General features: G+C 45.1%; 4 protein-coding genes, 2 long non-coding RNA genes and 1 pseudogene across 10 annotated transcripts; 3 read left to right on the forward strand and 4 right to left on the reverse strand.

Moving 5' to 3' along the window:
• Positions 1-163: 163 nt before the first annotated feature.
• LOC105913476 lies at positions 164-1,150 on the reverse strand (annotated as a pseudogene).
• An 809-nt stretch (positions 1,151-1,959) lies between these two features.
• On the reverse strand, positions 1,960-5,757 carry LOC101755191 (glutathione S-transferase T2-like). Its single transcript, XM_022828711.1, has 3 exons — positions 5,726-5,757; positions 2,992-3,103; positions 1,960-2,937 (listed from the first exon to the last, which is right to left on the reverse strand). Exons 1-3 carry the CDS (start codon positions 5,755-5,757, stop codon positions 1,960-1,962), a joined length of 1,122 nt encoding a protein of 373 aa, XP_022684446.1.
• A 916-nt stretch (positions 5,758-6,673) lies between these two features.
• Positions 6,674-11,124, forward strand: LOC101756006 (U-box domain-containing protein 33). The gene is made up of 8 exons (XM_004955076.3): positions 6,674-7,099; positions 7,609-7,730; positions 7,872-7,993; positions 8,178-8,282; positions 8,618-9,044; positions 9,140-9,280; positions 9,354-9,887; positions 9,971-11,124. The coding sequence occupies exons 1-8, from the start codon at positions 6,817-6,819 to the stop codon at positions 10,958-10,960; spliced, it is 2,724 nt and encodes a 907-aa protein (XP_004955133.2). The 5' UTR covers positions 6,674-6,816; the 3' UTR covers positions 10,961-11,124.
• A 3,310-nt stretch (positions 11,125-14,434) lies between these two features.
• On the forward strand, positions 14,435-15,900 carry LOC101756406 (putative U-box domain-containing protein 55). Its single transcript, XM_022828716.1, has 4 exons — positions 14,435-14,498; positions 14,645-14,802; positions 14,881-15,606; positions 15,706-15,900. Exons 1-4 carry the CDS (start codon positions 14,435-14,437, stop codon positions 15,898-15,900), a joined length of 1,143 nt encoding a protein of 380 aa, XP_022684451.1.
• Positions 15,901-20,665: 4,765 nt separating this feature from the next.
• Positions 20,666-26,811, forward strand: LOC101767634 (U-box domain-containing protein 33). 2 transcript variants are annotated; one of them, XM_014804618.2, is made up of 13 exons: positions 20,666-21,494; positions 22,046-22,170; positions 22,321-22,442; positions 22,727-22,831; positions 23,045-23,241; positions 23,733-23,890; positions 23,986-24,129; positions 24,247-24,543; positions 24,618-24,785; positions 24,864-24,929; positions 25,015-25,503; positions 25,594-26,364; positions 26,504-26,811. In XM_014804618.2, the coding sequence occupies exons 1-13, from the start codon at positions 21,236-21,238 to the stop codon at positions 26,690-26,692; spliced, it is 3,090 nt and encodes a 1,029-aa protein (XP_014660104.1). In that variant the 5' UTR covers positions 20,666-21,235; the 3' UTR covers positions 26,693-26,811. The 2 variants fall into 2 exon arrangements, with proteins under 2 accessions (XP_014660104.1, XP_014660103.1); XM_014804617.2 differs by having other exon boundaries at positions 20,667-21,494; positions 23,718-23,890.
• LOC105913692 lies at positions 21,357-24,129 on the reverse strand. 4 transcript variants are annotated; one of them, XR_001163281.3, is made up of 4 exons: positions 23,979-24,129; positions 23,024-23,250; positions 22,829-22,887; positions 21,705-22,714 (listed from the first exon to the last, which is right to left on the reverse strand). It is a non-coding gene; the product is annotated as an uncharacterized LOC105913692 (long non-coding RNA). The 4 variants fall into 4 exon arrangements; XR_002677912.1 differs by adding an exon at positions 21,357-21,581 and having other exon boundaries at positions 22,123-23,250; XR_002677911.1 differs by having other exon boundaries at positions 22,829-23,250.
• Positions 24,885-25,705, reverse strand: LOC105913693. Its single transcript, XR_001163285.2, has 3 exons — positions 25,575-25,705; positions 25,124-25,239; positions 24,885-25,023 (listed from the first exon to the last, which is right to left on the reverse strand). It is a non-coding gene; the product is annotated as an uncharacterized LOC105913693 (long non-coding RNA).
• Positions 26,812-26,837: the final 26 nt, after the last annotated feature.

Raw genomic sequence — 26,837 nt, forward strand, 5'->3', positions numbered from 1 at the left:
CCATGATCAATCATGAATAGTATTTCTATATACTATTGTGTTGCTAATGGATAGAAAATAAATTCTTCAAAGTAAAACATATATTATATTATACTATATATTTCAATCAAATATAACATAGACCTTCGTCCCCATAAATCAAATACGACTGAAATATTCATATCTAATTTTTTTTGTTTCCATAGCGATGCCATATGTGTTCAACAAGATCGTCCCTGAGTTGTCTATGCGTTGGCCGTGCTTGGATAGCGGAATTCCTTCTAAGCACCTCCGCGAAGCATGGATTATTATGAAGGATAACACAAGCTTGCATTATGTTGATAACATCCTCCCGCTTCCATAACCTTGCTGGCCGACGAACAATATCAAAGCGGGATTGCAATACGCCAAATGCGCATTCGACATCCTTCCTTGCTCCTTCTTGCATCAATGCAAATAATTTGTCTTCACGGGTCTGGGGGGCTGTTATTGTTTTCAAGAAGACCGCCCATTCTGGATATATTTTATCAGCGAGATAGTAGCCCATATCATACTGTTTTCCATTTACGGTGTATTGTACCCTTGGAGCTTCCCCTTTTAGAACATTGATGAACAATGGTGACTTGTTTAGGACATTGATGCCATTCTGAGACCCGGCGGTACCAAAGAAAGCATGCCAGATACGAAGATTATGAGATGCCACTGCTTCAAGAATCATAGTAGGAACACCTTTGTCACCACGTGTGAACATGCCTGCCCAACCTTTAGGACAATTCTTCCATGCCCAATGCATACAATCGATGCTTCCCAACATTCCTGGAAAACCACGAGCCTCATTTTCTTGCAAAATTTTTTCTAGTTCGTCACTTGTAGGAGGGCGCAGGTACTCTTGACCAAAACATTCAATCACACCTACAACAAATTTTCCAAGAATCTCCAAAGAAGTGCTTGTAGCAATTTTTAGGACGTCGTCAAGTTAGTCGGCCGGCGAGCCATATGCTAGCATCCGGATTGCTGCAGTACACTTCTGAAGGGGTGAATGTCCCTCTCTACCAGTTGCATCAACTCTTCTAGTAAAATAAGGATCCCAATTACTAAGAGTTTCAACGATGCGCAGGAATAATGGTTTATTCATTCGAAACCTTCTACGAAACATCTCATCGGTGTAGATAGGATTTGCAGAAAAATAATTAGCAACAAGATCATCATGACCTTGTTCTCGACTCCTTGGTATGTACCTCCTTAGTCCACTTTGTTGTCGGCGCCGAGTCACAGACGATGTTCCTCCTTCGATGTCTGCCTTTAATCCATCTCCAATCTGCATCACAAATTCTTCTACAATTTCATCTTCTGCTAGGAAATCTTCCACGGTGAACACCTCTGTAGGATCAAAGTCATCGGCTTCTGGTAGATCATCTTCATCATCGGCAGGTGGATGTGGTTCCATAGTACTAGAAAAACAAAGTTTCTATGCTGAATGAATGGAAGCAAGCCACCTATTTATAGTCTGCAGCCTATGACTGGATGGAATTTCATACGGGAGATATGCAGTCTGTACGCGGTTTCAAAGGAGACATGCAGTCGGTGGACAGTTTCACAAGGGGAGACATGCAGACAGTGGACTATTTAACCTACAAGTAACTGAAAAATCTTGAAACGCATGCTTCTGGCAGATCAGGTGTTTACCACGCATTCACACAGGTTCACACAAGTAGACATATTCAAACATTCGACAAGTAGACATGTTCACACAAGTAGGTTTCATCTAATGCCTGTGTAAACGAAGGCAACAGGCCATCATCAGCTGGGCTGTTTACTAAAAGAACTAGCAAATATTTTTCTGTTGTCCAGCAGAAGACAACTCACCATGGCTTCCAGCGCCCAAAATTAATTATCCTGTACTTGAAATCATTATATAATCAGTTATCAGCTATTCTATAACTGAAAAAAAATAAAACTACATAATGTGTGCATACCTGACTAGCTCATTTCAGGAAATAAAGACTTCCTAAGACAATTCATGGCAGCAACACGTTCAGCTTTTTCTTCATCAGACATTGAACTTGTATCTTGAGAGATGAGAGAGTTGTAAGCTTGCATCATGTTTGATTCTTTCTCGAGCCTTTTTGCCTCTTTGGTCTCTTGAGCAGTAAGATGAGCTAGTCTAGTGGTTTCAAGCTTTTCAGATGATAACTTCTGTTGTAGTTCCAGTACCTTCATGCGGTTTGCATTTAAATCTTCCTGAATTTTACTAAATTTATCGAGCTTCTCCACATCAATGGCCGATTCCTTTGATTTTCCATCATTATCCAGGTTTGATCCTTTAGACTTCATTTTTGCAGCAAGAGCAGCCTTTTTAGCTGCCTTTTGTCCAATAGGTCGCTCTAGCATTTCTTCAATATCATCATTTTCATCCTTTTCTCCTTCAATGCGATATGACTTTCTTTTACGAGCATTCTTGAGGTCTTCATTATATGTTTTCCACTTTGCCACATCTCGGCATATTTTCCAAACATTCTTTAACACAAAGGGACCTAGCTTTGCCTTCTTGTTGTCTTCCAAATAGAACTTGTCTGCTGTATCAATCCACATCTGATCGGAGTAGCCACTTGTGAATAATCTGCGAGCCTTCAAATATGCACATTCATATAGATCAATCCATCGATTAATCTTGTGCCATCGATCCTTGGCTTGCTTTGAATTTCTTTTCCTCTGTGACGGGATAGTCATGTTGTATGACTTGACAACATCACCCCAATAGTGCTCGTTGTTCCTATCAGCTCCAACGGATGAGTCTGTTGAATTTTTCAACCAAGCACTCATCAGTTTCTTGTCTTCTTCTGGTGTCCACAAGATCCGCTTCTCTGTCCTGACATTCTCAGTATCACTATCAACTTCAATAGCCTCCTGTTCAGATAAAACTTGTACTTCTTGAGATGAATTTCCACTGTTGTTAGGCTGCAGTGCATCCATTAAGGCAAAACTGACACCAACATCAACAGGCCTTGGTGCCTTGAAAGGTGCATAATGAGATGGAGCACCAACAAAATGTGAATTCTGTGATAAATGGGATTGGTTGTTGAATAAGCCCATAAATCCACCAGGAGGGTGTGTGCTGTTGTCCCTGCAAAATTGTATACATGAGCTTAATATTCACTGAAACAGTTCTCTACCAGGGGATACACGAGCTAGCATTTCCTTTGTTTTTAGTTAGCATAGATTCAACTTTGATCTTAAATGGCATCCATTTAACAAAAAAATGACTGACTGCACACTGAAGATAATTCTAAATTGACCGACTGAACATATTCAGCTATTGATTCAGTGATCATCACTGAACACATACATGCAGCCACCAATTCTATTGAACTGGAAACATTCAATACCTTGAAAGAAATCAGTGATTACTAAATACACATTCGGTAATTTAGTTATTAATTCTACTGAAGTGAACACATAGATCTTCTAGTTCCTATCCCAAAAACATTAGCACTATCAGTAACTGGAAAATATAATTGCAGTGCATACCTAGTTAGATACTCTCAGCAAAACAACAAGCAGCAACATATGTAAACTTGTGAATTAGAAAATTAGCAAATATTTTTGGAATTACCATGCTGGATCCCAACTGGATTGTTTCCCAAACGAAGGGGAACTTGGACTGATGGAGCCACCACATCTGCCATGTGAAGAACCAACAACGCCAAATCCGATTGGGTAGCCTTGTCTGCCATGGATTGGTGGAGAATCGAAGCTGTCTGCCATGGATTGAGGATGAATCGAACTTGCCGAGGGGTTGGTTGTTGGGGACGAGCTACTTCCGCGACCGACGAACGCCGCCGTCGCACTGTTGCTGAGGCTGACGAGGTTGGGTGCTAGAGCCGAACCGCTTCCACGAGGAACTTTGGTCGCAGCCGCACCCGCCGCCGCTGCAACCGCCCGCGTCGTTCCTGCTGCCGCCACCGTCTTGCTCTTCGAAGGTACCGTGACCTTCCTCTTCGAAAGCGATGCCATCCTGCTAGACATCGCTGGAGAGGGAAGAGGCAGCTCTCGACAATGGCACGCAAGGGCGGCGGAGACTGTCGAGGTGGAGAAAATGGCAAAGACGAAACATATACGGCGGGAGATTTGGCGCGCAATCGGGAGATTTGGCGCGCGCACAGCAGGATCCGCACGGTGTCGACGAGGAGGCGACGCTCCGTACAACGCGCAGCCAGCCGTCTTCTTCGCCTGGGAGCACGAGCGCTTGCCGTCGTCTCCCCACGCAACGACTTCCCTCTCTCTCTTCAGTTACTGCAGTGAAGAGAGGGGGATTTTGCAAAACTTCGGTCGTGAGACGACAGCTGCCACGACCGTTGTACGTGCCCTTAGACTGTAAATTAGCAATGTATTTAAGTTTCGTGTTAATTTTTCGCCCTAGATACTATATTACAATCATCAATTGATTTTGTCTCACTGGTGTTTCTAATGATACTTCCACCGTCACCAAATCTATTAAAGTTTTGAGTTGAAAACCTCATAATTCAAGTTAAATGTTGTCATTTGTTTTGGTTTACCTAATCTCTACTACGGAATGGAACTTACAAAATGCCGTTTCAAAGTTGTCAATACACCTAGTTGAAAGTGATAAATTGAAATCGTAAATGGGGTCCAAGTGATATATAGAATAATCTTGAGGAAATTTCTTATTTGACACTGGAAGATGGCTCGATTCCTTTCTTGACCTTGAACAGTTTTCTCTTCCTAATACGATATCAACTTCTAACTTTCAATCTTTATTTGAAATTTTCCGTCACTTATGTTAGTTAAGACAAGCGAACGATCTCCAAATCATCTCCAAAAATTATGACACTTTTTTAGTGATAAAATAAATGAATATGAACCCATTTTTATTAAAAGGACAAATGTACCTTTACAGTTTTAAAATTAAATTTCACAAATTAGGCTACTTTATAAATTAGCTGTATTTGTATGGTACCTAAATACTTTTAAAAAATTATATGAAAATAACTAATATCTCTCACATCAGACGCAGGAACTTATTAAATTATTTCCTAGCAAAACTTACATAGAGAATTATGAAGACCCATAAATTTGGGAAAATTTAGAAGAACCTTGTAATTCTCTATGCAACTTATGATGGAAAATGATTTTATAAATGACTACATCTCATGTAAGGAATATTAGTTGTTTCTCCATAATTTTGAAAAGTATTTTGGTACCATAAAAATTAAAATATGCTTCAAAAGAAGTCAGGTTTGGTGAATTTTAATTTGAAAATTGCAAAGGTACATGTGCGTTTTTAAGCAAAATAGATTCTTCTTCATTTGTTCTATTATAAAAAAAGGTTTCATAAATTTTGGAAGCGATTTGATGGTTGTTTCGTTCGACTTAAGTGACAAAAGTGACAAAAATGTCAAATAAGGAAGAAAAGATAGAACTTGATGTTACATAAGAGATATAAAACTTTTTTGGTGTCAAGAAAGAAATTGAGTCATCTTCTAGTGTCAAATAAGAATTTTTTTTTGAATAATCTTTTAGGTTCTCTACTAAACATCAGGTAGCTATAAGGTGATATGCGTCAACATTTACTATTTGTATGGGGCCGTGAATTGATGAAAAAAGAGAAAGCACATCTAGCTCTTGTTCAAGAGGTAGCTTTTAACAAAGAAAAATGATCATAGAGGTTCAAGGTTCGTTTCTGAACGTATAAATGTCAGGGTCGCTATCGAAAATACTATTTTACCGTGAAATTTCATTGAAGTCTCTGAGGTCCATGGGCCAAAATTTTGATGGAGCACAATGCCAAAGCAGGTATCACTAGTTCGCTATTCACAAGACTGGAAGAGTGTCTCTGCCGAAGGAGAGATTTCCTGCAGCCGGCCGGTCGGACGCGGGTCCAGGACTCCAGGCTTGACCGGAAGAAGAACGCGCTATGCAGCCTATACTGCTGTTACAAGGGAGCCCTCGTGGAGAAGGCACCACCTTAGCCCAAAATACGATGTGTCTATCAACAGCGTTAAACAGCTACGGCAGATTGACCAGACTTGACCTGTACTTCTTTCACCATCGCATGCATGGGCAAAACCGCACTCGGGTGTCCTGCGAGAAGAAAGGCCCTAATCAAAAGTCTCCGGATTTCTGCTCTTAAATTCAGCGACAGTTTCCATCCAATTTCATTGCAGGCAGCACCCCCCGTTGACTTTGATCATTGGAATGGTCAAGTCTCTCCCGGCTTGGACATTCTAAAATTCTCTCATATTCTTCGCCGTCGTATTTTACGTTGTGCTTTCGTACCATTAAGGATTCTTCTATAATACAATAACCATACGATCATTCCCAGGACTTGATCACGGCATGCGTTGCTAGCTTCTTCAACAAACGATCTTCAAGATCAGAATGTCTGGCCGCGATTGGAGGACAATGATCGCCACTTTCTTACACGTAACGTGGCCATCTGTATAAAGTAGTATAGACTACCGAGTTGTCTGCTTCCGTAGATGACAATGATGCGCGTGTTCATCCTCGACACTCAATTCATCATAGGAGGAAAGAACAGTTTCATGAAGCAATATACAACTCCAGAATTGGGACAGAGCCTATCCAAAAGAACTCGGTATCTAACGGCGCCAAACAGGAAGATGCCCGGCAAATGTTAAAAAATTCCATTGGAGTTGACTTCGCCTAGGTCAGCAAACTTAATTATAACAAACCAATCCAAGCTAGTACACGAAATGGCAAGGAAGGATAAAGAGACCCATGCTACATATCCACAGATTTCCTGCACCCCAGCAATCTCCGCCAACAGCGGCTTGAACTGGAACTGGGACAGGAAGGATGGAAGGCGCCGGTGGTGGTGCCATTCACAGGCGGCGGGACACGTCGTCGTCGTCGCAGTACAGCTTCAGGACGTCGGTGAGCAGCGCCGCGGACATCATTGCCGGCGATGAGGTGGAGGAGGCGAGCCCGCCGCCCGTGGAGGACAGGGTTTTCGTGGCAGTGCCCGAGGGAGTCAGGCACGGGAAGAGCATCCTTCTTTGGGCGCTGGAGAACCTGGCCAAGGACGGCACCGGGGTCGTCATCACCCACGTCCACTGCCCCGCGCAGATGATCCCCATGAGTAAGCTTTCCTCGTTGTTTGGATGATTTTCTTACGAATTTCAGTTAGTATCCATGAATCTGAAAAAATGGAGACGATTTGTTGGCTCTGGAGATGGTTTACCTGCTCATTTGTTAGCTGGGCTGCCAAATTTGTTTTCACCTGGACAGTCCCGTCCAGTCCGAGTTTGAAGCACGGCAGCTTCTTAGAAGAAAGCCCAGGAGGGTTTTTCCTCCCACCTGTCCAAAAAGGCATTTCCATCTTCTGAATTCCTGCCGCACGGTTCATTTCTCTGAAAGCCTGATCAATTGTTTCTGCTGCATGATTGTCTGCATGAAAAACCTACCGGAACTATTATGCATTGAAAGAAACAGGCATACATGCTTTCAAGTCTCAAGCCATAAAAAATTCACAACAGTCTTAACACCTTAAACTTTTTCACTATGATACAGTAAAAAAAATCTTCCGTGATGATATATGATTTTAAGAAGTTCAGACTTCACTGGATTGTCCTTATTCTGTTATTTCAGTGGGGGCAAAACTTCATTACACAACAGTGAATCCACAACGGGTTCATGATCATAGAAAGAAGGTGCGAGCGGAGGCAGAGGAGAAACTCGATGAGTATGTCAAGATGTGCATAAGGAAAAAGGTACTCTTCCCCCGACCTCCCTTATGCCATTAATAAAACTAATGAAAACCTGAACCACCTAGTATTGCATTCACATACAGGAGAATCAGTGAACACTTAAGTTTCTTAAATGATAAATTGCTGCCAAATTACCTGTCATAGGTCAGCTGCGAGAAATTAATTATAGACAACGAGGATGTTGCTAAAGGGCTTGAAGAGCTTATTGCCCTTCACGGCATCACCAAGCTTGTCATGGGAGCAGCTGCAGATAAACACCACTCAAAGTATGAATCCCACACCTGATGATTGAGTTTCTTTCTCATGTTTTTTTGGTGGTTTAAAGCTGCAAAGCATCATCTAATTGAACATGTATTCCTTATTAGCAAAACACCTCAGTGTGTTTAAAATAAATACAGGAAACAGAAGAAAAATTTTGGTCGTTCTACCTAATAAGTATCCCTATTGTAGGAAAATGAATTCACTTAAATCCAAGACGGCACTCAGACTGATGGAGGCAGCAGCCTCATCGTGTAAGATATGGTTTATCTGTAAAGGGCATCTTATATGCACCAGGTAAGATTAAGCCAAGAAGGTTTTTACCTGCCTAAGATGTGTACTATTCTCTAGGACTTTAGTATAGTGGTCCATCAGTTGCTACTTTGCTAGTCTGTCTACCATAACACCCGTGTCTTGGGGCTAACAACCATGGTTTGAGTTCCACTGAAGTTAGATGTGGTTATTTGAGAACTTTCTCGGATTTGACTGCATAACATCGCATTTATTCTATTATTAACGTGACAATGATAATCAAATCCATATCCTTACAAAAGAATTAATGTCACTAAAGATCATTGGAAAAATACAAAATGAAAGGGATTAATCTGACCTCTGAAGTCTGAACCCTGCAGGGAAGCAAATACAACAGTTCCTGCGATATCAGCATCACCAGCATCCACAATTGCATCAAAGTCCTCAGTAACCAGCGTTGGTAACCATCTGAGATCGGTGACAATCAGTCACTCATACTCAGAGAGCGAGGCATCAAGCTCAAACGGAAGTCCAGGGCATGATCTGATAAGATCGAGAACAGAAGTAGGGATGTATCCCTCTCTAGATGCTATCAGCACACCGTCTCGGGTATATGAATCCGATGGAAGGCCTACAAGTACATCAAGGAGTTCTATAGATCCCCGGGGTGAATTTGGGAGGAGATCGCAAAACTCCTGGTCTGATCCATTGAGGAATCATGATGCAGTCACTATCTCTGGATCACCAATGCTGCATCAAATGCAAGAACCTGATGATGAGAAATTTCCATCCCCTTCTCATGAGCTTGTAAGTATCACAAAGAAACATAAGAATGACGAGTTGATAAAGACTCAGGTAAATGAAGTATAACAGAGGACTGAAGTAAGTTTGGTACCACACAGGAGAATCCAGGCATTAATGCTAACATATACGATAGATTCACGGAGGCTCTCAGTGAAGCTGAACTTTCTAAGAAAGAAGCATATGAAGAATCAACCAGACGCCGAAGAGCTGAACGAAATATGATTTCAGCTCTTCAAAAGGTAAGTTTTATCCATTATTCATGATTGGGATTGCAAATATTGAACCAACCAAAATCATATGCTACTTTTACAGGCAGAAGAGATAGAAAACTTATATCAGCATGAGATCAGGGAGCGAAAAACAATTGAGGAAACGCTCGTGAGACAAGCACAGGAGATTGAAGAAATGAAAATGCAGCATCATGCTATCTCCAATGAATTGCATGATGTCAAGGAGCAGAAGCTCGCCCTAGAGCAACAAATAACAGAGATGGCATCTGCTATCAAAGATCACGAAGAGAAGATGGTGGCGAACAAAAACCTTCTCCATGTGCTGCAAACAGATAACGAGAAGCTGCAACAAGAGCGAGATGCAGCTGTAAGTGAAGCTGAAAGCTTGCGCCCGAAGAATGACCAGAAAATGTCAATGCTGTTGCCAGTTGAAACACTGAACACCGAGTTCTCCTACTTTGAGCTCCAACAAGCAACCCAAGGCTTCGATGAAGGACTTAAGATTGGTGAGGGTGGATTTGGAAGCGTCTACAAAGGTTTCCTCCGCAACACAACAGTTGCTATAAAGTTGCTGAATCCGCAAAGTATGCAAGGGCAGTCAGAATTCAACCAAGAGGTGATGCAATTCATCAGGTCATTTACATCACTTCATACAATCAAATAGGCAACCGTGCTTGACCCTTAGTGACACCATTGCAGGTTGCTGTCCTCAGTAGAGTGCGGCATCCAAACCTTGTCACACTGATTGGCGCGTGCCGGGAGGCATTCTGCCTGGTGTACGAATTCCTCCCCAACGGCAGCCTCGAGGACCGGCTGGCGTGCACCAACAACACGCCGCCACTGACATGGCAGGTGCGCACCAAGATCATCTGCGACATGTGCTCGGCCCTGATCTTCCTCCACTCGAACCAGCCGCACCCGGTGGTCCATGGCGACCTGAAGCCGGGCAACATCCTCCTGGACGCCAGCTTCGTCAGCAAGCTGGGGGACTTCGGCATCTGCCGGCTCCTGAGCCAGTCGAACACCGCCAGGTCCAACGCCACCAGGTCCATCACCACAAAGCTCCACCGGACGACCACCCCGAAAGGGACCTTCGCGTACATGGACCCGGAGTTCCTTTCCACCGGCGAGCTCACGCCGCGGTCCGACGTGTACTCGTTCGGCATCATCATCCTGCGGCTCCTGACGGGGCGGCCGCCGAAGAGGATCGCCGAGGTGGTGGAGGACGCGATGGAGCGCGGGGAGCTGCACGCCATCCTCGACCCCACAGCGGGGAGCTGGCCGTTCGTGCAGGCCAACCAGCTGGCGCACATCGGCCTGCGGTGCGCGGAGATGAGCCGGCGGCGGCGGCCGGACCTCGCGGGTGATGTGTGGAAGGTGGTGGAGCCCCTCATGAAGGCCGCCTCGCTCACCGCCGGGCGGCTGTCGCTCGCGCCGTCGCTGGACAACACCCACGCGCCGTCCTACTTCGTCTGCCCGATCTTCCAGGAGGTGATGACCGACCCCCACGTCGCGGCGGACGGGTTCACGTACGAGGCCGAGGCTATCATGGGGTGGCTCGACAGCGGGCACGACACGTCGCCGATGACGAACCTGAAGCTCGAGCACTGCGAGCTGACACCGAACAGGGCGCTGCGCTCGGCGATCCTCGAGTGGCAACAGCAACAGCAGCTGCAGCACCGGACATGACCATTTTCTGAACCGGAGTGTAGCTGCACGTCACTGGAAACTTCATCTAACTGTAAATTGTGTGCGTATAGTTTAGAGCTGCAGAATTCAGACTGAGATTTTACTATTTTCGGGGGAACTTTGTTCGAAGGAAAAATAAACAATGAAATTTAATGCTGTGGAAATGGCGCGTCTAATATAATCCTTCCTAGCGCATAAGGCAGATCATTTTAATCGAAGTCGATTGAAAATTCGGCATACCTCGCGGGAGGAATTAGATCCACCTCCGTGTGCAACAACACCGGACCGGGCAAGCGGAGGGATCGAGGGGTGATGGCGGAGACGGCCACGGAAGAAGAAGGCTGTCCTGCTGAATCTCCCGCCTCCAGGGAATGCAACGAAGACAGAGTTGGGGCCTGGGATAGGCGGGAGAAGCAACTCAGCGGAGTACGGCGGCGGGGAGGGCGGGCGCCGCCGAGCCGGTTGGCAAGTCGTGAGGGGAGGGGAGTGGGCGCACCGCGCGGGTGGTTGTAGCGAAAAGAGGAGACCGGCACGTTTGCCAAAATTTTCTTAGGCCCATCACGGCCTTTTTAGGAAAAGGCCATCGTGGACGCGGCCCAATAAATACTTAGAGCGTCATCACCACCCCGAATAAAACCCCCCAGAAAACTCATAGCATTTTTGGAGAATTTTTCTTGCACATCTTCTAATATTTGAGATTCCTACACAGACTCAAAGCACGGGGCAGAGCCTTTAACGCGGTTGTCTTGTTGGGGAGGAGCAGGACACATGTCAATGTTCGGTTTGGATGCCCAAAGGGCCAGCAGTGGCACATAAGCGCAGGTATGCATGTTTAGGGTAAGTACATTGCTACATGTCAGCGGTCTCATAGGTCGTCTCATGCAACACGTAGGATTTTTGATGATGTGAAGGAGAGAGCGAGGAGAGAGAAAGAAGTCGTTGCTTCGCGAAACAACCACCTCATGAGCTAAATTGTAGGACTACGAGACAACTTAACAACCATTGTACAAGTTATTGTTGCCATGCAACTCATAATATTTTATTTTTCTTATGCACAAATTAAGGAATTATATACCACTACCAGACAACTTATAGGACAACCCATTGTACAGGTTGCCTGTTAAATCGTCTCAAGATTACGTGTCAATGCATGAGACCGCCTATTAGACGACACCAATGTACTTGCCCTTAGTATCACCTTAGCAAGGGTGGAGTTATTTCTCCAGCTATAACACCTTCGAGTTAACCTTTTTACATGAAACGAGAATGAAAGTATAAGTAGAGTGATATGTGTACACGTACCCGCTTCTCGGAAAGGTTGGGCGGTACGGTTTTGGAGGATAGGGTGTTACCATTTGAAATTTTGATTTTATTTTTCTCTCAAATCATAAATGTGTTTGGTATTCTGTTTGAACTTTGAAGTATGGTGTTACTTGGATTTTGTGCAAAAATAAAGATCTAATATAGATATTGCACCAGGATGGGATTGGATATTGGATTTTTTTTTATTTTAATTGGATTTCTCTATATTGGACATGGACATCAATTCATTCCCATCTCTAGATGGAGGTGGTCAATCATAAAGTCAGCACTGATTTTTAAAAAATTAACATCAGCTTCATCTCATTTTGTTTTGCTTGCAGGAGGTGACCGACTGAAACTTTTTTTTGGGAGTTTCTATTGACCTCCTTTGTTCAAGTTGTTCTGGTTTGGGAAGGGAACGAGATCTGGAGAGTAGTACTGCCTCATCGCTGTGAGCATAGCGATCGGAGGCCATCGGCGCCGCGGTGTTGCCGTTGCCGCACGCCTCTGTGCCAGCACCGTCTCGAGTCTCGAATGGAGCGTGCCGCCGGAGTGGTGCGCGTATCGGGCAGGCCGGCGGCGGTAGACAAGGTTTTCGTGGCCGTCGACGAGGAGCACGGGAGGGGCACGTTGCTGTGGGCTCTGCAGAACCTGGCCAAGGAGGGCGCCATGATCGTGATTGTACATGTCCACTGCCCCGCGCAAACCATACGCGTGAGTAAGTATCCGTCCGTCGAGGTTTGCGTTATTTGGGTTGATTTTTCGTGGCAGCAAATCTGAATCCCTAGATTAGGATTTTCCTGCCCTATGCATTGCATACTAGTACTCTTTTAGCATTCCATAGACAAATTGATGTTCAGTCGAGTTTGGCTGAAAGAATCGAATAAGCCTTTGATTTTAGCGTGCAAGACAAATGATACGACTGGCCTGTTCTGTCATGTAATCCTAGTGACAAAGCAAAATTTTACTGTAATTTCGTTAAAAATACGAGTAATAAACTACTGTTTCATGCCGCTAAATTTTCCTGGCTGTTAGTGTCCCTATGTGTAAGGTAAAAAGAAAAGAAAACTTTGTACCTGCGGTGTCTAACTACTACACCTTCTAGTTCTCTAAAAAGAGCAAGTTTGCTGGTTGTAAGATAGGAGTATGCATTTCATTTACTAGATACATCAGAATTGGTAGGGAAGTTCCTTCCCGATCCACGAGAGTTAGGCCTAATGCCTCTTTATCCAAACAAGCACTGAGAGTGTCAGAAATTCTTCATTGATCTGCTTTTTCAAGCGAAGTTTTCTTTTAGTCTCTTCTGAACAAGACTTCCTTCTGCTGTTTTAGTGGGGGTAGAAGTTCATCACACCATGATAAATCCACAAGTGGTCGACGCACAAAGAAGGAGCGAGCAAAGGCAGAGGAGAAACTAGATGAATATGTTTTGATGTGCACAAGGCGAAAGGTGCGATCCCCAAACTCTGTAACATCTTCCTCAGCATAAAACTAACTGACGAACCGTCTACACAATCAAGAGACAAATCCCAAGAAGGATAATTTTAACAACAATGCCATGATCTTCTGTTGTTGTGCTTCGCAGTTCCGTTGTCAGAAATTAACAACTGAAAATGATGAAGTCGCCAAAGGGCTTGAGGAGCTTATCGCTCTTCACGGAATCACGCATCTTGTTATGGGAGCAGCAGCAGATGGACGCTACTCGAAGTATGGATCACAATCCCATCTTTCATGGCACACGCTTTGGTGCTGAACTACAAAGCTCCTTCGTTTGCCCACCTGTACAAATTTAAACATGGAACAGAAATATATGCACGGCAGATCCCACCCTTAATACCATCTAGCAGTTGATAGTGAAATGGTAATTATAAAATATAATATTATAATATCCACTACAAAAGTTGATCTATTGCAAACTTTTCTTTGGATAGAACAGCGAAACATGACAAAAACACAAAGATATACTTCTCACTAACGGTCGAGAGAAAATAGCAATGGCACAACAGTTATGAATTATTGTGTTGACATTTCCAATTTTTCTATAACAGCAAAATTTGACTGTTAAATTTGTATTCTTGAAACCATATTATGTCAACATGGGGCAATATTGATAGTTTTTTACTGTGGCCACAGTGCTTTACTTTCCTGGAGGCTCAACTGGTCCAAAACAGCATGCAGACTGATGGAGGCAGCAAAGGAATCATGCAAGATATGGTTTACCTGCAAAGGACATCTGGTATGCACCAGGTAGGGTTATCCTTGGTTGCCCGTTAGCTCGATATACACAGCAACTTTATTAGACTTTTATGATATTGATACCAATGACCTACAAAAAGATAATATCAATGAAGTAGTAGATGAAACTTTTTTTAATCTCACCAGTCAACTGTGATAGGGAAGGAAATGGAAAATCTTTTGCAAAGCTGCCACCACCAACTGAAGAGGCACTTATTGAAGTTCAGTACTTCAGGGAACTGGCACATGAAGAATCAACCAAGCGAAGAAAAACAGAACAAGATCTGTTTTCTGCTCTTCAAATGGTAAATATTTATTTCAGGAATTCATAATCAAATTGCAATGGTTATCTATTGGTAAAAGATAAACTGTCTACTGTACAGATTGGAGAGTGGAAAATGTTGCATCAGCATGAGATTTGGGGGCGGCAAGCAATTGAGGAACAGTACCTGCGAGACAGGCAAGAAGTTAGGGAAATGATAAGAAAGTTTGAAGCAATTTATGATCAACTAGATGATGTACAAGAGCTGAAGTGGCGCATTACAGAAATGGAGACTGCTAGAAAAAATCACAAAGAGGCGTTGATAACAAGCAATAACTTTATCAAAATACTTCAAGCAGACAATGAGAATCTGCAGCAAGAGCTCATGCAGCGCATAACAGAAATGGAATCTGCAAGGGAAGGTCACAAAGAGGAGTTGGCAGTGAGCAAGAGTCGCATCAAAATGCTTCAGGCAGACAAAAAGAAGCTGCAGCGAGAGTTGAAGCAATGCATAACAGAAATGGAGTCTGCAAGAAAAGATCACAAAGAGGAGCTGGTAACGAGCAATTACCTCGTCAAAAAGCTTCAAGCAGACAATAAGAAGCTGCATTACGACCTAAACCGGTGCATAACAGATATTCAGTCTGCAAGAAAAGACTATGAAGAGGAGTTGACAACGAGCAAGTACCTTGTCGAGCTGCTTCAGTCAGACAAGGAGACGCTGCAGAAAGATCTACAGGCAGCATTAACTGAAGCTGTAGACTTGCGCAGGAAGAGCTTGCTGTCATCAGCATCTGAGGCAGATAGCACTTCCCCACCATCATACTTTGTATGTCCAATCTCTCAGGTGAGTTACTTACTGGAAAGAATCGCGAGTTTCTTGCTACAACAATAGATGGTTCAGATCCAAATGTGAAACTCGTTTCGTGTCATGGATGGTTTACAGGAGGTGATGAGCGATCCACACGTTGCAGCAGATGGGTTCACCTATGGAGGCGAAGAAATCAGGGGATGGCTCGACAGCGGGCACGACACATCACCGATGACCAATCTGAAACTCTCTCACTCCGTGCTGACCCCAAACAGGGCGCTCCGTTCGGCAATTCTTGAGTGGCAACAGCAGCAACAGCACTCGACATGACCGCCACTCGAGTTTGGGTTTGAGATTTGAGGAGCAAAGAAAGTGCGATCCATTTTTGCTTGAACCCGATTGCAAACGGTCACATGATCACCTCTCTTAGATCGTGCGTGGAAATATGGAATAAATTCTGATCCGCCTCCGCATGTAACAACCAACAACACCGGACCGGACCGAGTGGCCACCGATGACGAGCCTCAAGCTCGAGCACTGCGAGCTGACCCCGAACAGGGTGCTGCGCTCGGCGATCCTCGAGTGGCAACAGCAACAGCTACTTCAGCTGCAGCACCGGACATGACCATTTTCTGAACCGGAATGCAGCTGCACGTCATTGGAAACTTTATCTAACTGTAAATTGTGCGTGTAGTTTAGAGCTATAGAATTCAGACTGACATTTTAGGGGAAAAACTTTGTTCAAATGAAGAAAGAAAAATAAACGGGTGAATTTAGTGCTGTGGAAATGGCATAAGGCGCACCATTTTAATCGAAGTCGATTGAAAATTCGGCGTACCTCGCGGGAGGAACCAGATCCACCTCCATGTGCAACAGTACTGGACGGGGGCGAGTGGAGAGCACGAGGGGTGACGGCGGAGGCGACCACGTAGAAGAAGGCAGCGGTGGGAAGCGGGCAAGCGGCAAGCCGGAGCAGCGGCTCAGTGCAGTCCGGAGTGCGGCACCGCAAGGTCTGGGCGAGGGCGACCGCGGCGGCCGCCGCCCGCCGGTTGCCACTTGCCAGCCGTCCGAGTGGTGGGCGGAGCGCGCGGATGGGTCGTAACGATTTACGCTGGCCTAAGAGCTTGGCCCGTTACCTAAAATTTCCTAGGTCCATAATAGCCTTTTTAGGAAAAGGCCCATCCTGACCTACAACCGTGGATGCAGCCCAATAAATACTAACGGGCCGCATTGGCGAACCCACCAGATCAGTTTAAAGTTTTTTTTTGGGATAAACAAGCACCTCATATCATTGCAAAAGCGCATGTTCATATTCATAGATAGATCTAGCACAAATCACGAAAGGATGAACAAACACCTCATATGACATATCATTGCAAAAGGCATGTTCATAATCATAGATAGACTTAGCACAGCAGAATTAATGAACAAGTTTCACAAGTGCATCAGGTAGCAGATGAGGCAAATCTCAAAATTAAAGTAGATAGCAGTAGCACGGTACGTAGCCATAGACTCCAGTTCCAGCAGCCGCTAGCTTTACATCACGATGCCACCCTTCATCGGAAAGGGAACAACGAGCTTCTTGAAGAAATCTGATGGCAACATGAAAGGAGGATCGTAACGATAGCCACGGATGCGTCCACTCCATCTGAGATCAAGCGGCGTGCTGTAGGGGTCAAGGTTGAAGATGAAATCAGCCATGGAATGCCATGTCTTACGGCGCTTGTTAGGCAGCAGGAGACAGAGGGTACCGTCCCGCATAAGGACTGGGCACTTGGGCTCCATGAAAGGCAAGCTGGGCGGGGTGGGGTCTTGAAGCTGGGCAGTCCCCATATGTGTCTCACCGGGAATCCCGTGTCTTTCTGCCAATGCTTCTTAGAGAGATTCGGGTCCAGCGTCCACACGGTCAGCTCCGCATCGCCATATTTCCTAGGAGGAGTGCGATCGATGCAGAGGAACTTGATGGAGCCCCCGACGCAACCCATGGTCCTGTCCGGATACAAAGCCCCCATGTCCTCAGGCTTGGTCTTGTCACACTTGAGGTCGACCGGGATCGCTTGGGGTAATGGGATGAAGTGGAGCTCCACGACAGAGCCGTCAGTGGCGGCAGGCAGGTTGCAGTACAGGAGGCCTAGCGAGAGGTCGACGAGAAAGGCCTTCCCTTCGAATGCGAACATCACCTCCGCTGAGAAGGGATGCTGGACCTCTGCCGGGTAGCGCCTCAGATGCACCCGCCACGGTTGCTCTTCTTTGGCCTCCGGCGTCCAGACGCAGAGGATGTCCTCGAGAGTGCTGAAGCCTTCTTCCTCCACGGGGGGCACCCGCCTTTTTGCCAACACGGCCAGGTCGTAGCCGCCATCGTCGCGGCGCAAGGGGAGAGGCTTCAGCGTGGACGAGGCCGCGATCGGGTGTTCGTCGTCCGGCGCGCAGGGGATCATCGAGAGCGACATGTCGGCGGCGTCGTAGATGAGGTAGTAGGTGCGCCTGCTGATGTAGTGGAGGCGGAAGTCCACAGTGAGAACGATGCGGTTCTCGTCGGAGGCCTCGACGAAGCCCTTGGCGTACAGGTCGTCGCCGTCGATGTGGATGGGAGGTCCGTCGTCGCCCTCGCCGAACTCCGCTCGGAGGCCTTGACGCGCGTCGCCGTTCGCTTGGATGTACAAGGCGGTGGAGAGATCCGAGATCGGCTACTCGATGAAGCGCACGTAGAGGGTTAGACCATCCAGCACCTTCTGGCCGTGCTCCCCGCAGCCGTAGGCCTTCCTGCTCGCGCAGTCGACCATCGCCCACGCCTCCCCTTTGACAGGGGGAGCCGTGTCCTCCAGATCCACATAGGGATCCAGCACGACCCATGGCGGCAAAGAAGGTGGCGGCGGCGGAGGACGATAGGATCGGGACGATGACGCCCGCGGGGGTAGGTTTCCGCCATATCCGCGGCGACCACGAGAGCCGCCACGGCTGCGTGCTTGGACACTGGCCATGGCTGGCGGTGCTGATCCAGACAATTGGCGGATAGGTGTGGTTTAGACCTCTGATTTCGGTGGAGGATGATGGATGGAGGACGCGCCGCCGGATTGAGAGGACGGACGACGATGTCCTCATGGAGACGGAGTAAAATACGCGCGTGCTCTCGCACTAAACATGCATACGTGTATTCTCTGTCCCATAATTGCAATTCGAAACTAGGAACATGGCCGATCAAATCAAAAATAAAAGATAAAAAGAACTAGGCACAGGCCACGGCAGATGTGATGCTTGTCATCAACAATACTGTCATCTCATCCATTTTAGTGGTTGCACTCTTCTAACGGGAATGCGAAACTAGACAAGTATGCTAACCGGTAAGGTAAGTACCATGCATGCATGATTGTCCACTATAGCATTCTCAAATGCAGGGAGTTTCTGACCCTGTATATATGGAGAGGGGCGACTCCTAATGCGATTTAGTGGTGAAGAAGAAACATCTAATATGAAGGGCGGTGGGCTGTTGGACCTGATGATCTTCGCTGTACTCTTTAGCTGCTGCGTAACTTCGGCAGAGTGTAAGTACATTGGGACATTGTTGTTTCATCACTGAATTCACGATGGCTTTCAGGCTTTGGATGTAGCATCTTTTCCCCTGCCTTTTTCAATTGAATCAGCAGTTTGTCGATTGGATCCGTAGGTTGAGGCGTTGAGCAGGCTGATTGTGAGACAGGCCTTATTTTCAAAAGTTTTAGCGTTTGATGACATTTAGAATAGAGATGTTTGGGTTTATAAGGGAAGACGATTGCCCTTAATTTTTACATACAGTTTGTCCATTTTGGATTACTAGGGTGCAGTGACATACTAATGAACTCCAAATTGTGATAACAGGTCGCCCGCAGCCACTAGAAGTTCAAACTACTATGGTTTATGCTGATCATTCTACATCACTAGATGATAACGATAAGATCTGCATGATATTTTGCATGCACGTGTCCTGCAACGATTTCGGTCATGGCTAGCAGGACTGCTACTGCTGTGGGAATATAGATCGAGCGGAGGATTGCCACCAGACGCTTGAAGAGTGCAAGGCCAAGTGTCCTGTGTGCAACCCCGAATGTTGGTGGCCCTCACCCCTTCGATCAATCATGGATAGACGACCGATGCATGCGGCAAGTCAACCATGAACGCTACCTTATGGCTTATGCAAATAAGAAATATAATCCTGTGTGCTGAAGTCGTCGGTATGGTGCAAAATAATATACTCTTGCATATGATACATGATTACAATCGCTAAACACGTATCTTCAATGCGACATTGAGATTTTGTTATAGTCATTTTCTCTGTGTTCTGCTTTGTTTTATTTTTTCCACTCTTTATAATGTTCTGCTGAGAGTCATGAATCAATCATCTGGCAAAGTTTCTGGAGAGAGATATTGTTGTTATGGCAAAAATTCTTCGTTTCTTTTCTAAAAGGAAAAGGGAAGACAGTTTGCCCATCAGAAAGGAGAAATCGAAGTCAAGATGGAGTCCTCCAAGGGATTTGGTTAAGGTGAATGTTGATGGCTCCTTTGTGCCCCAAACAGGCGAGGCAGGGGTGGGCGTAATAGCGTGAAATCACAAGGGCGAGGTAATCTTCACGGCATGGAGGGTTCTCTTCCACTGCGCGAGCGCGGTTGAAGCTAAGGCCAGAGCATGTGTTGAAGGAATCCGCTTAGCGGGAGAGTGGACTCCGGGCTCAGTGATATCGGAGATGGATTGTGCCCAGATAAACCAAGCTTCGAGGAGTAGAGAGGATAGATCGCAGGTCAGCTTTGTGGTGCAGGAAGCCAATGACCTTAAGCAGTTGCTTGCCAACTTGGAGATAGTTCTGGTTAAAAGAGAGTGTAACATGATAGCAAATGATTTAGCTCAGTTAGCTAGGCGGACATGCCATTCTGCAGTTTGGTTAGGATGTGCACCTACGTGTGTTATAGGTCTAGTTGAACAAGATTGTAATCTTATGTCGCCTAGTTAACCTCTCTTTTTTGAAAAAAAAATCTCAGCATATTATTTTTGCGACAACACCGATGTTTTCATATTTATTGGATATCTTTCTTTTTCATCCTAACGCATAGAGTGGGCGTCACTTATATTACATTATTATCCAATAGTCTCTCAGTGTGTGAAATCTTGTGATGCGCTCCCAAAGTCTGGCCCAACTACCTCCTGGAATTTCAGAATTTTTCTTGGGCCATAAGAGTAAAAAACTTGCGCGCGGCGTTGAATGTTGCCGTTGAATGTTTCACAGTGGGGGTGGTTCATGAATCATCACACCAACTTGCAAACTCTAAAATTCCACTGACTTGCAACGTAACGCCATGTCGTTGGTTTTGGTTGGCCGTTCAAGTCGGTTACGGGCCCACACGCAAACCATGAATCATGCCAGCATCAGCAGGCCACGTCTGAGCTCGCCATGCTCGCGTCCTGTGGGCAATGCGGGTGAAGAGTCTTGGCGCAACGTGGCGGCGACTTTGGGTTGTTAATTGGCGGGTCAATGCAGGCGAACATTATCGGGCATTGACACGCCACCCGGTACGTCCCTTTCCTTCTGGCCTCTCCGATTTCCTCTAAGGATCTACTACTACTGCAGGGTGCTACGAACTCACAGCACGCCACACCGGGCTCCTGCGCTGATCGTAGAGAGCGAGGCGTCTGCAAATGGAGGAGCGCGGCGGCGGAGAGCACGAGGCGTGGGAGCAGCCGCTGTGGAGCGCACGGGGCAGCCCCGCCACCTCGTCGGCGGGCTCGCTGGCGGACGAGCCCGACGACGACGCCGAGGACAAGGTGTTCGTCGCGGTGCCCGAGGATGTCGGCGACGGGAGGAGCACCCTGCTGTGGGCGCTGCACAACTTGGTCAGGGACGGTTCCGAGGTTGTGATCGTCCATGTCCACAGCCCCGCACGAGCGATCGCCAGGAGTAAGTTTTCGGTTTCTTTCGTGACCCCGTGCCTCTTTAGTCTTTCCTCTTCTTCATGAGGGGCACGGGAGACTTGCGCTGTGCAGCCTGGATTATGCAGGAGCATCACGACCAGTGCTCAGTTACTGTACTCAATAAGCATTCATGATATAACCAATAATATCATCCATATCAGCCAAAGCGCAAGCATGAATTTGCATCCTCTTTGTATTTGAATTCTGAAAGCAATTGCATTTGTTATACGTACGGAAATTGTCGCATCTATCACAATTTTCATACCCGCAAATGCTAAACTGATTTACACTCCATACAAAATTTCCTTTTCCTCTCAATCAATGTAAGTGTTTCTAGATTTTCTTTTTTTTTTTATAAAAAAATTAGTGTGTGAATATCAGAACAACAGTGTTTGGGGTAAAACAGAAAATCCCCCCTTTGCCCCCTTCACACTTCTAAGCGTGAGAAGTATTTTTTGCATCTTTTGCGTAGAATGGGAATGCTTGCATCTTACACTTGTTTAAGTTAAACAGCTTGTGCTTTCTGTTATATTTCAGTGAGGGATCATACCAGCATGAAACCAGAAGAAATCAAGGAGTACAGGAAGCTCAAGCGAGCAAAGGCAGAGAAGAACCTGAATGCATATGTTCAAATAGCAAAACGCACAGGGGAAGACATAGAGGTGCCCTGTCCTGCATCGCTTTGTTGTAGCCGCTAGCTAGCTGGGTTGTACCACCCCCTCATGAATTAACGGAAAACCTGCAATTTTCACTACTGCAGTCTCAACACTAAATGAGCTTGATAAGATGAACATGATATTCTACTGTTCCAGGTTGGTTGTGAGAAAGTAATAATTGAGATGGATAATGTTGCTCAAGGACTTGAGGAACTCATCATCCTTCATAACATCACCGAGCTTGTAATGGGAGCAGCTGCAGACCAACACTTCTCAAAGTATGGATCAAAGCAAATTAATCTAGTGTTTCTCATCAACCTGTTTTCTAAAATTGGGAGCATACATAAGATGAATATGCATCTCCCTTCTGTGATTCTGAATGATTAATGAGAGTAACAGCATACTATTGAACTGAAGTACCTGAAATACTCAAAGATTTCTTTTTTGTTGCTCTCCTTCCAAGAAATGTGTTACTCCGTAGAAGCTAGCATGCTTAGAGCAAGAAGTTTCTTAAGAGTATACCTCATGATCGCACATTCTAACAGATGGTCTGTAATTGTAGAGAAATGAACACACCAAAGTCAAAGACAGCACTCAAGCTTATGGAGACAGCAGTTCCATCATGCAAGATATGGTTTACTTGTAAAGGGCATTTGATATGTACCAGGTAAAGGACGAAGTACAATTGACACCAGCAATTTTGGTACTTTCAGGCTTTTATATCTACAAATAGTACATTCAAGTTCAACTGGGAGACTGTGTCCTTAACAAGAAATATAACTCTGGTTGCTCCAGTTCAAAATATAGGGAGCACTAATTCCAGTGCACTAGTGCTCCAAATGGCTGAAAATTTACTGACCTTGCTTATCAAAACTTACAGGGAAGCAACTGAAAGCCTTCCTGCAATACTTCCATCACCTGCAAAAAATGCACCAATGGCACCAGCATACAGCATATCAAGCCAAATGGGATCAATGGCACCCGCTGAGTTGGAATATGAAGTATCAAGCTCCAAAGGATACACTTCAAGCTCATTGGTTGCAACAGAAATGACAGATTGGGATTATCTTTTCGGAGGTGATCATCCTGAATACATATGGAATGATAATATGTCATTGCCAAATAATGTCTCCGTGGTTTTTTGGGCTCAAATATGCAAGCAGATGATTCTACGCTTACAAATAAAACCTCCATATTAGCAGAATGAAGGCATGAGAGATTGGAATTTAGTTTGTAAAGTGATCTAACATGAATTTTAGGCATCAATAGTGTTCACAAATAGATTCAAGACATTACAACTTCTGTATTTTTGTATATTATATTCTTTACCTATGTTCAAAGTGATGATCCAAAAAAAATTATTGGGTTAATATTGGCGCAGGAAGTCAAACCAACCATTTTTAGAACGTGAAAAAATAACCATGCTCATATGTGAAATGTGTCCAGAAAGAGGAACAGTTTCTATCCGAGCAAATAAAACTGGTTTTAGCCATGCAGTCCAATTTTCTTTTAAAGGTAGTCATGTTGGTTTTTCACTTTAATGATAACTCCAGATTGGGGAATGACAGTGTATGGGTCATCAAGAATTGATGCTGCTGCCAATTTCTCCGGAACTGCTGCTCTACCTCCAATTATCGGTGATGCAAATGAACTAACACCAGTCCTGCATTCTCCTACACAAGAATCTGATAATGTCTACTTGCTGCTAGAATCAGCATATAATCAGGTATGTACATTATTGTAAGTATTGTAAATGAGAATGCTATCACTATATATTAAGGTCCAAAATAAATTAAGACTTTTGCTGATGGTACCTTACAGGAAGACGAACCCAGTGTAGATGAAGAAATGTATGGGAAACTTCAAGATCTATGTAGTGAAGCTAAGCTGTTGCTGGATCAAGCTGATGATAAGTCTCATAAAATAGGCAAAGCTGAAATGGACCTGCATTCAGCACTTGAAAGAGTAAGATTTCATTTATGGGTTCAGACTGCAGCTTGCATTATCTGTAAAGTAAAGTAATGAAAATAGAACCCCGAACCATCATATTGAACAACACAAACCACCAAAATCTCCTTGCAGATTAAAGAGTCAGAAGATTCTTATCTTCAAGAGGTGAGCCAGAGAAAAGAAATTGAGAAGACGTTTGCCAGACAGAGGCTGCAGATTGAAGAAATGAGAAGGCGACTATGCACATTATCTGATGAATTACAGGATTCAAAAAAGTATAACCTTATGCTTGAACAACGTATAACACAAATTAAATCTGCTGCAAAAGATCATGTGGAAGAAATTACTGAATATTTTATAAAACAATCATGTGAGGAATCTAAGAAATGCCAAAAGATCGAAATGGATCTGCTTTCGACACTTCAGAGAGTAAGCAATTTGTACCAGGAGTCTACGATTCAACTAAGGAAGCACGTGATACAAAATGTAAAGTATTCTTACAGGTTAAAGAGGTGGAGAGTTTGCTCCAAAATGAGAAGGCACAGAGGGAATATATGGAAGAGAAGATAGCAAGACAGAGGACAGAGATTGAAGAAACAAAGAGACAACGAGATAAACTATATTACGACTTCCAGGACGCAAAAGAGCAGAGGATCAGACTGGAACAAGTTGTAAGTTTGACAGTATGTTATTAAGATTCAGTGTGTTGCTGAAAATTGTTCAGAATATCTGACCGATCTTTTGAAAAGGATGCGTCTGAAGAAACTAACAGAAGAAGAAAAGCGGAAAGAGATATGCTCTCATATCTTCAAAGGGTAAGTTTTCTTCTTCCTTTTCTGCACCATCGTGGTCTGTAATACAAAATGCAGGTCGTCACCAAAATGTTGAATGCCCGTACAGATTAAAGACCTGGAGAATCAGCAGATACGTCAGTTGAAAAAACAGGAAACAATGGAGGAGACAATGGCAAGACAGAAGGAAGAAATTCAAGCAACAAAAAGAAAGTTACATGAGATACATGGCAAACATATGGCTGAGATCAAGTCTGCTGTGAAAGTCCATGAAGAAAAGGATGCAAACAGCAAACAGCTTTTCCAAGAGCTCCAGGTAAAGTATGACAAGTTACTGCATGAGAGAGACACTGCAGTTATAGAAGCCAAAGAGCTGCGCCAAAAGAACAAGCAAAGTGCCTCAGTGACAAATGAAACTCCATACACCGGGTTCTCATTTGTCGAGCTGCAGAAAACAACCAACGGATTTGATGCAGAATTTAAGATTAGCGAAGATGGATTTGCAAGCATCTATAAAGGTTTTATCCGCAACACAAATGTAGCAATAAAGTTGTTCCATCCACGAAGCTTAAAAGGGCAGGCAAAGTTTTATCAAGAGGTAATTGACATTACTTCCCTTCAATTCTGTAGCGCCCCTTTTCAGAATGAGCAGTGACATTATTGTTGTACCTGGGCATCACTCCTGCAGGTTGCTGTCCTCAGTAGAGTCAGGCATCCTAATCTCGTCACACTGATGGGAGCATGCCCGGATGATTTCGCGCTCGTGTACGAATTCCTCCCAAATGGTAGCCTCGAGGACTGGCTCTCATGCAAGAAACACATGCCACCTCTGACATGGAAGGTGCGCACGCGGATCATTGGGGAGATATGCTCAGCTTTAGCCTTCATCCACTCACATAAGCCTTATCCAATTGTTCACGGTGATCTAAATCTGGGGAACATTCTCCTTGATGCCAACTTTGTCAGCAAGGTGGGAGACTTGGGCATCTGCCACCTTCTCAGACAACCCGACTTACCAACCACCAACCTGCAACATCACCCTACAAAGAACCATAAGGGGACACTTTGCTGTATGGACAATGGTGAATTCAAGTCAGCAAGAGAGCTCATGCTGTGGTCCGACGTGAACTCATTCGGCATTATCATCCTTCGCCTACTGACAGGGAGATCAAAGCAACAGATTGGTGAAATAGTGGAAGAAGCAATGGAGAAAGGTAACCTGCATTCTATCATTGATGCCTCCGCAGGGGACTGGCCATTGATGCAGGCCAACCAGATGGCACAGCTTGGGCTTAGATGCATCACCTTGAGCTGGGGGCGCCAGCCAAATCTCGCAGGGGAAGTATGGGTGGTGATCGAGCAACTGATGAAAGCTGCTTGCCTGCCCACTGGGCCATCTCGATTTGCATCACCTTCAGATGCTCCCCCTCCATCACACTTCATCTGTCCAATTTTTCAGGTTCGTGATTCACCAAAACCACAAATATATAGGAACAAAAAAACATGAACCAATGATTTGCCAATAGCAGTTTAAATACATGGGACTGAAGCATCTAGATTCTGAATTTACCCCTCTTTATCTGATGCATGGTGGACAGGAAGTGATGAGTGATCCCCACATGGCAGCAGATGGGTTCACATACGAAGCCGAAGCAATCAGGGGATGGCTTGACGCGGCCGACACATCGCCGATGACAAACCTGAGACTAGCAAACCGCACGCTCACCCCAAACAAGGCGCTCCGTTCAGCGATTCTCGAGTGGCAACAGCAACAGAACCGGAGGTGACTCATTCACTGGACGCGGGTGCAGCAGCAGCTCACGCCAGATGCTTCATCCAGCTGTGAATAGTGTGGTGAATAGGGTATTGTACTGAGTTTTGTTTTAGTAGCATGCAAATTGGTGTAAGGAAGGGAGGGGGGGGGGGGGGGGG

Source organism: Setaria italica, chromosome I (genome assembly GCF_000263155.2).
Source record: "Setaria italica strain Yugu1 chromosome I, Setaria_italica_v2.0, whole genome shotgun sequence".
Classification (NCBI taxonomy): Eukaryota; Viridiplantae; Streptophyta; class Magnoliopsida; order Poales; family Poaceae; genus Setaria; species Setaria italica.

Coding starts and splice junctions, on each gene's coding strand:
- LOC101756406 (XM_022828716.1), top strand. CDS start 14,435: ATGCAGACTGATGGAGGCAGCAAAGGAATCATGCAAGATATGGTTTAC. Junction 14,499..14,644: donor TTACCTGCAAAGGACATCTG/GTATGCACCAGG, acceptor TAATCTCACCAG/TCAACTGTGATAGGGAAGGA. Junction 14,803..14,880: donor TGTTTTCTGCTCTTCAAATG/GTAAATATTTAT, acceptor TCTACTGTACAG/ATTGGAGAGTGGAAAATGTT.
- LOC101756006 (XM_004955076.3), top strand. CDS start 6,817: ATGGAAGGCGCCGGTGGTGGTGCCATTCACAGGCGGCGGGACACGTCG. Junction 8,283..8,617: donor GGGCATCTTATATGCACCAG/GTAAGATTAAGC, acceptor TGAACCCTGCAG/GGAAGCAAATACAACAGTTC. Junction 9,045..9,139: donor CATCCCCTTCTCATGAGCTT/GTAAGTATCACA, acceptor GGTACCACACAG/GAGAATCCAGGCATTAATGC.
- LOC101767634 (XM_014804617.2), top strand. CDS start 21,236: ATGGAGGAGCGCGGCGGCGGAGAGCACGAGGCGTGGGAGCAGCCGCTG. Junction 24,786..24,863: donor GGATCAGACTGGAACAAGTT/GTAAGTTTGACA, acceptor TCTTTTGAAAAG/GATGCGTCTGAAGAAACTAA. Junction 25,504..25,593: donor AGGCAAAGTTTTATCAAGAG/GTAATTGACATT, acceptor TCACTCCTGCAG/GTTGCTGTCCTCAGTAGAGT.
- LOC101755191 (XM_022828711.1), bottom strand. CDS start 5,757: ATGGACCTCAGAGACTTCAATGAAATTTCACG. Junction 3,104..5,725: donor GACTTCAATGAAATTTCACG/GTAAAATAGTAT, acceptor ACAATTTTGCAG/GGACAACAGCACACACCCTC. Junction 2,938..2,991: donor CTCATTATGCACCTTTCAAG/GCACCAAGGCCT, acceptor GATGCACTGCAG/CCTAACAACAGTGGAAATTC.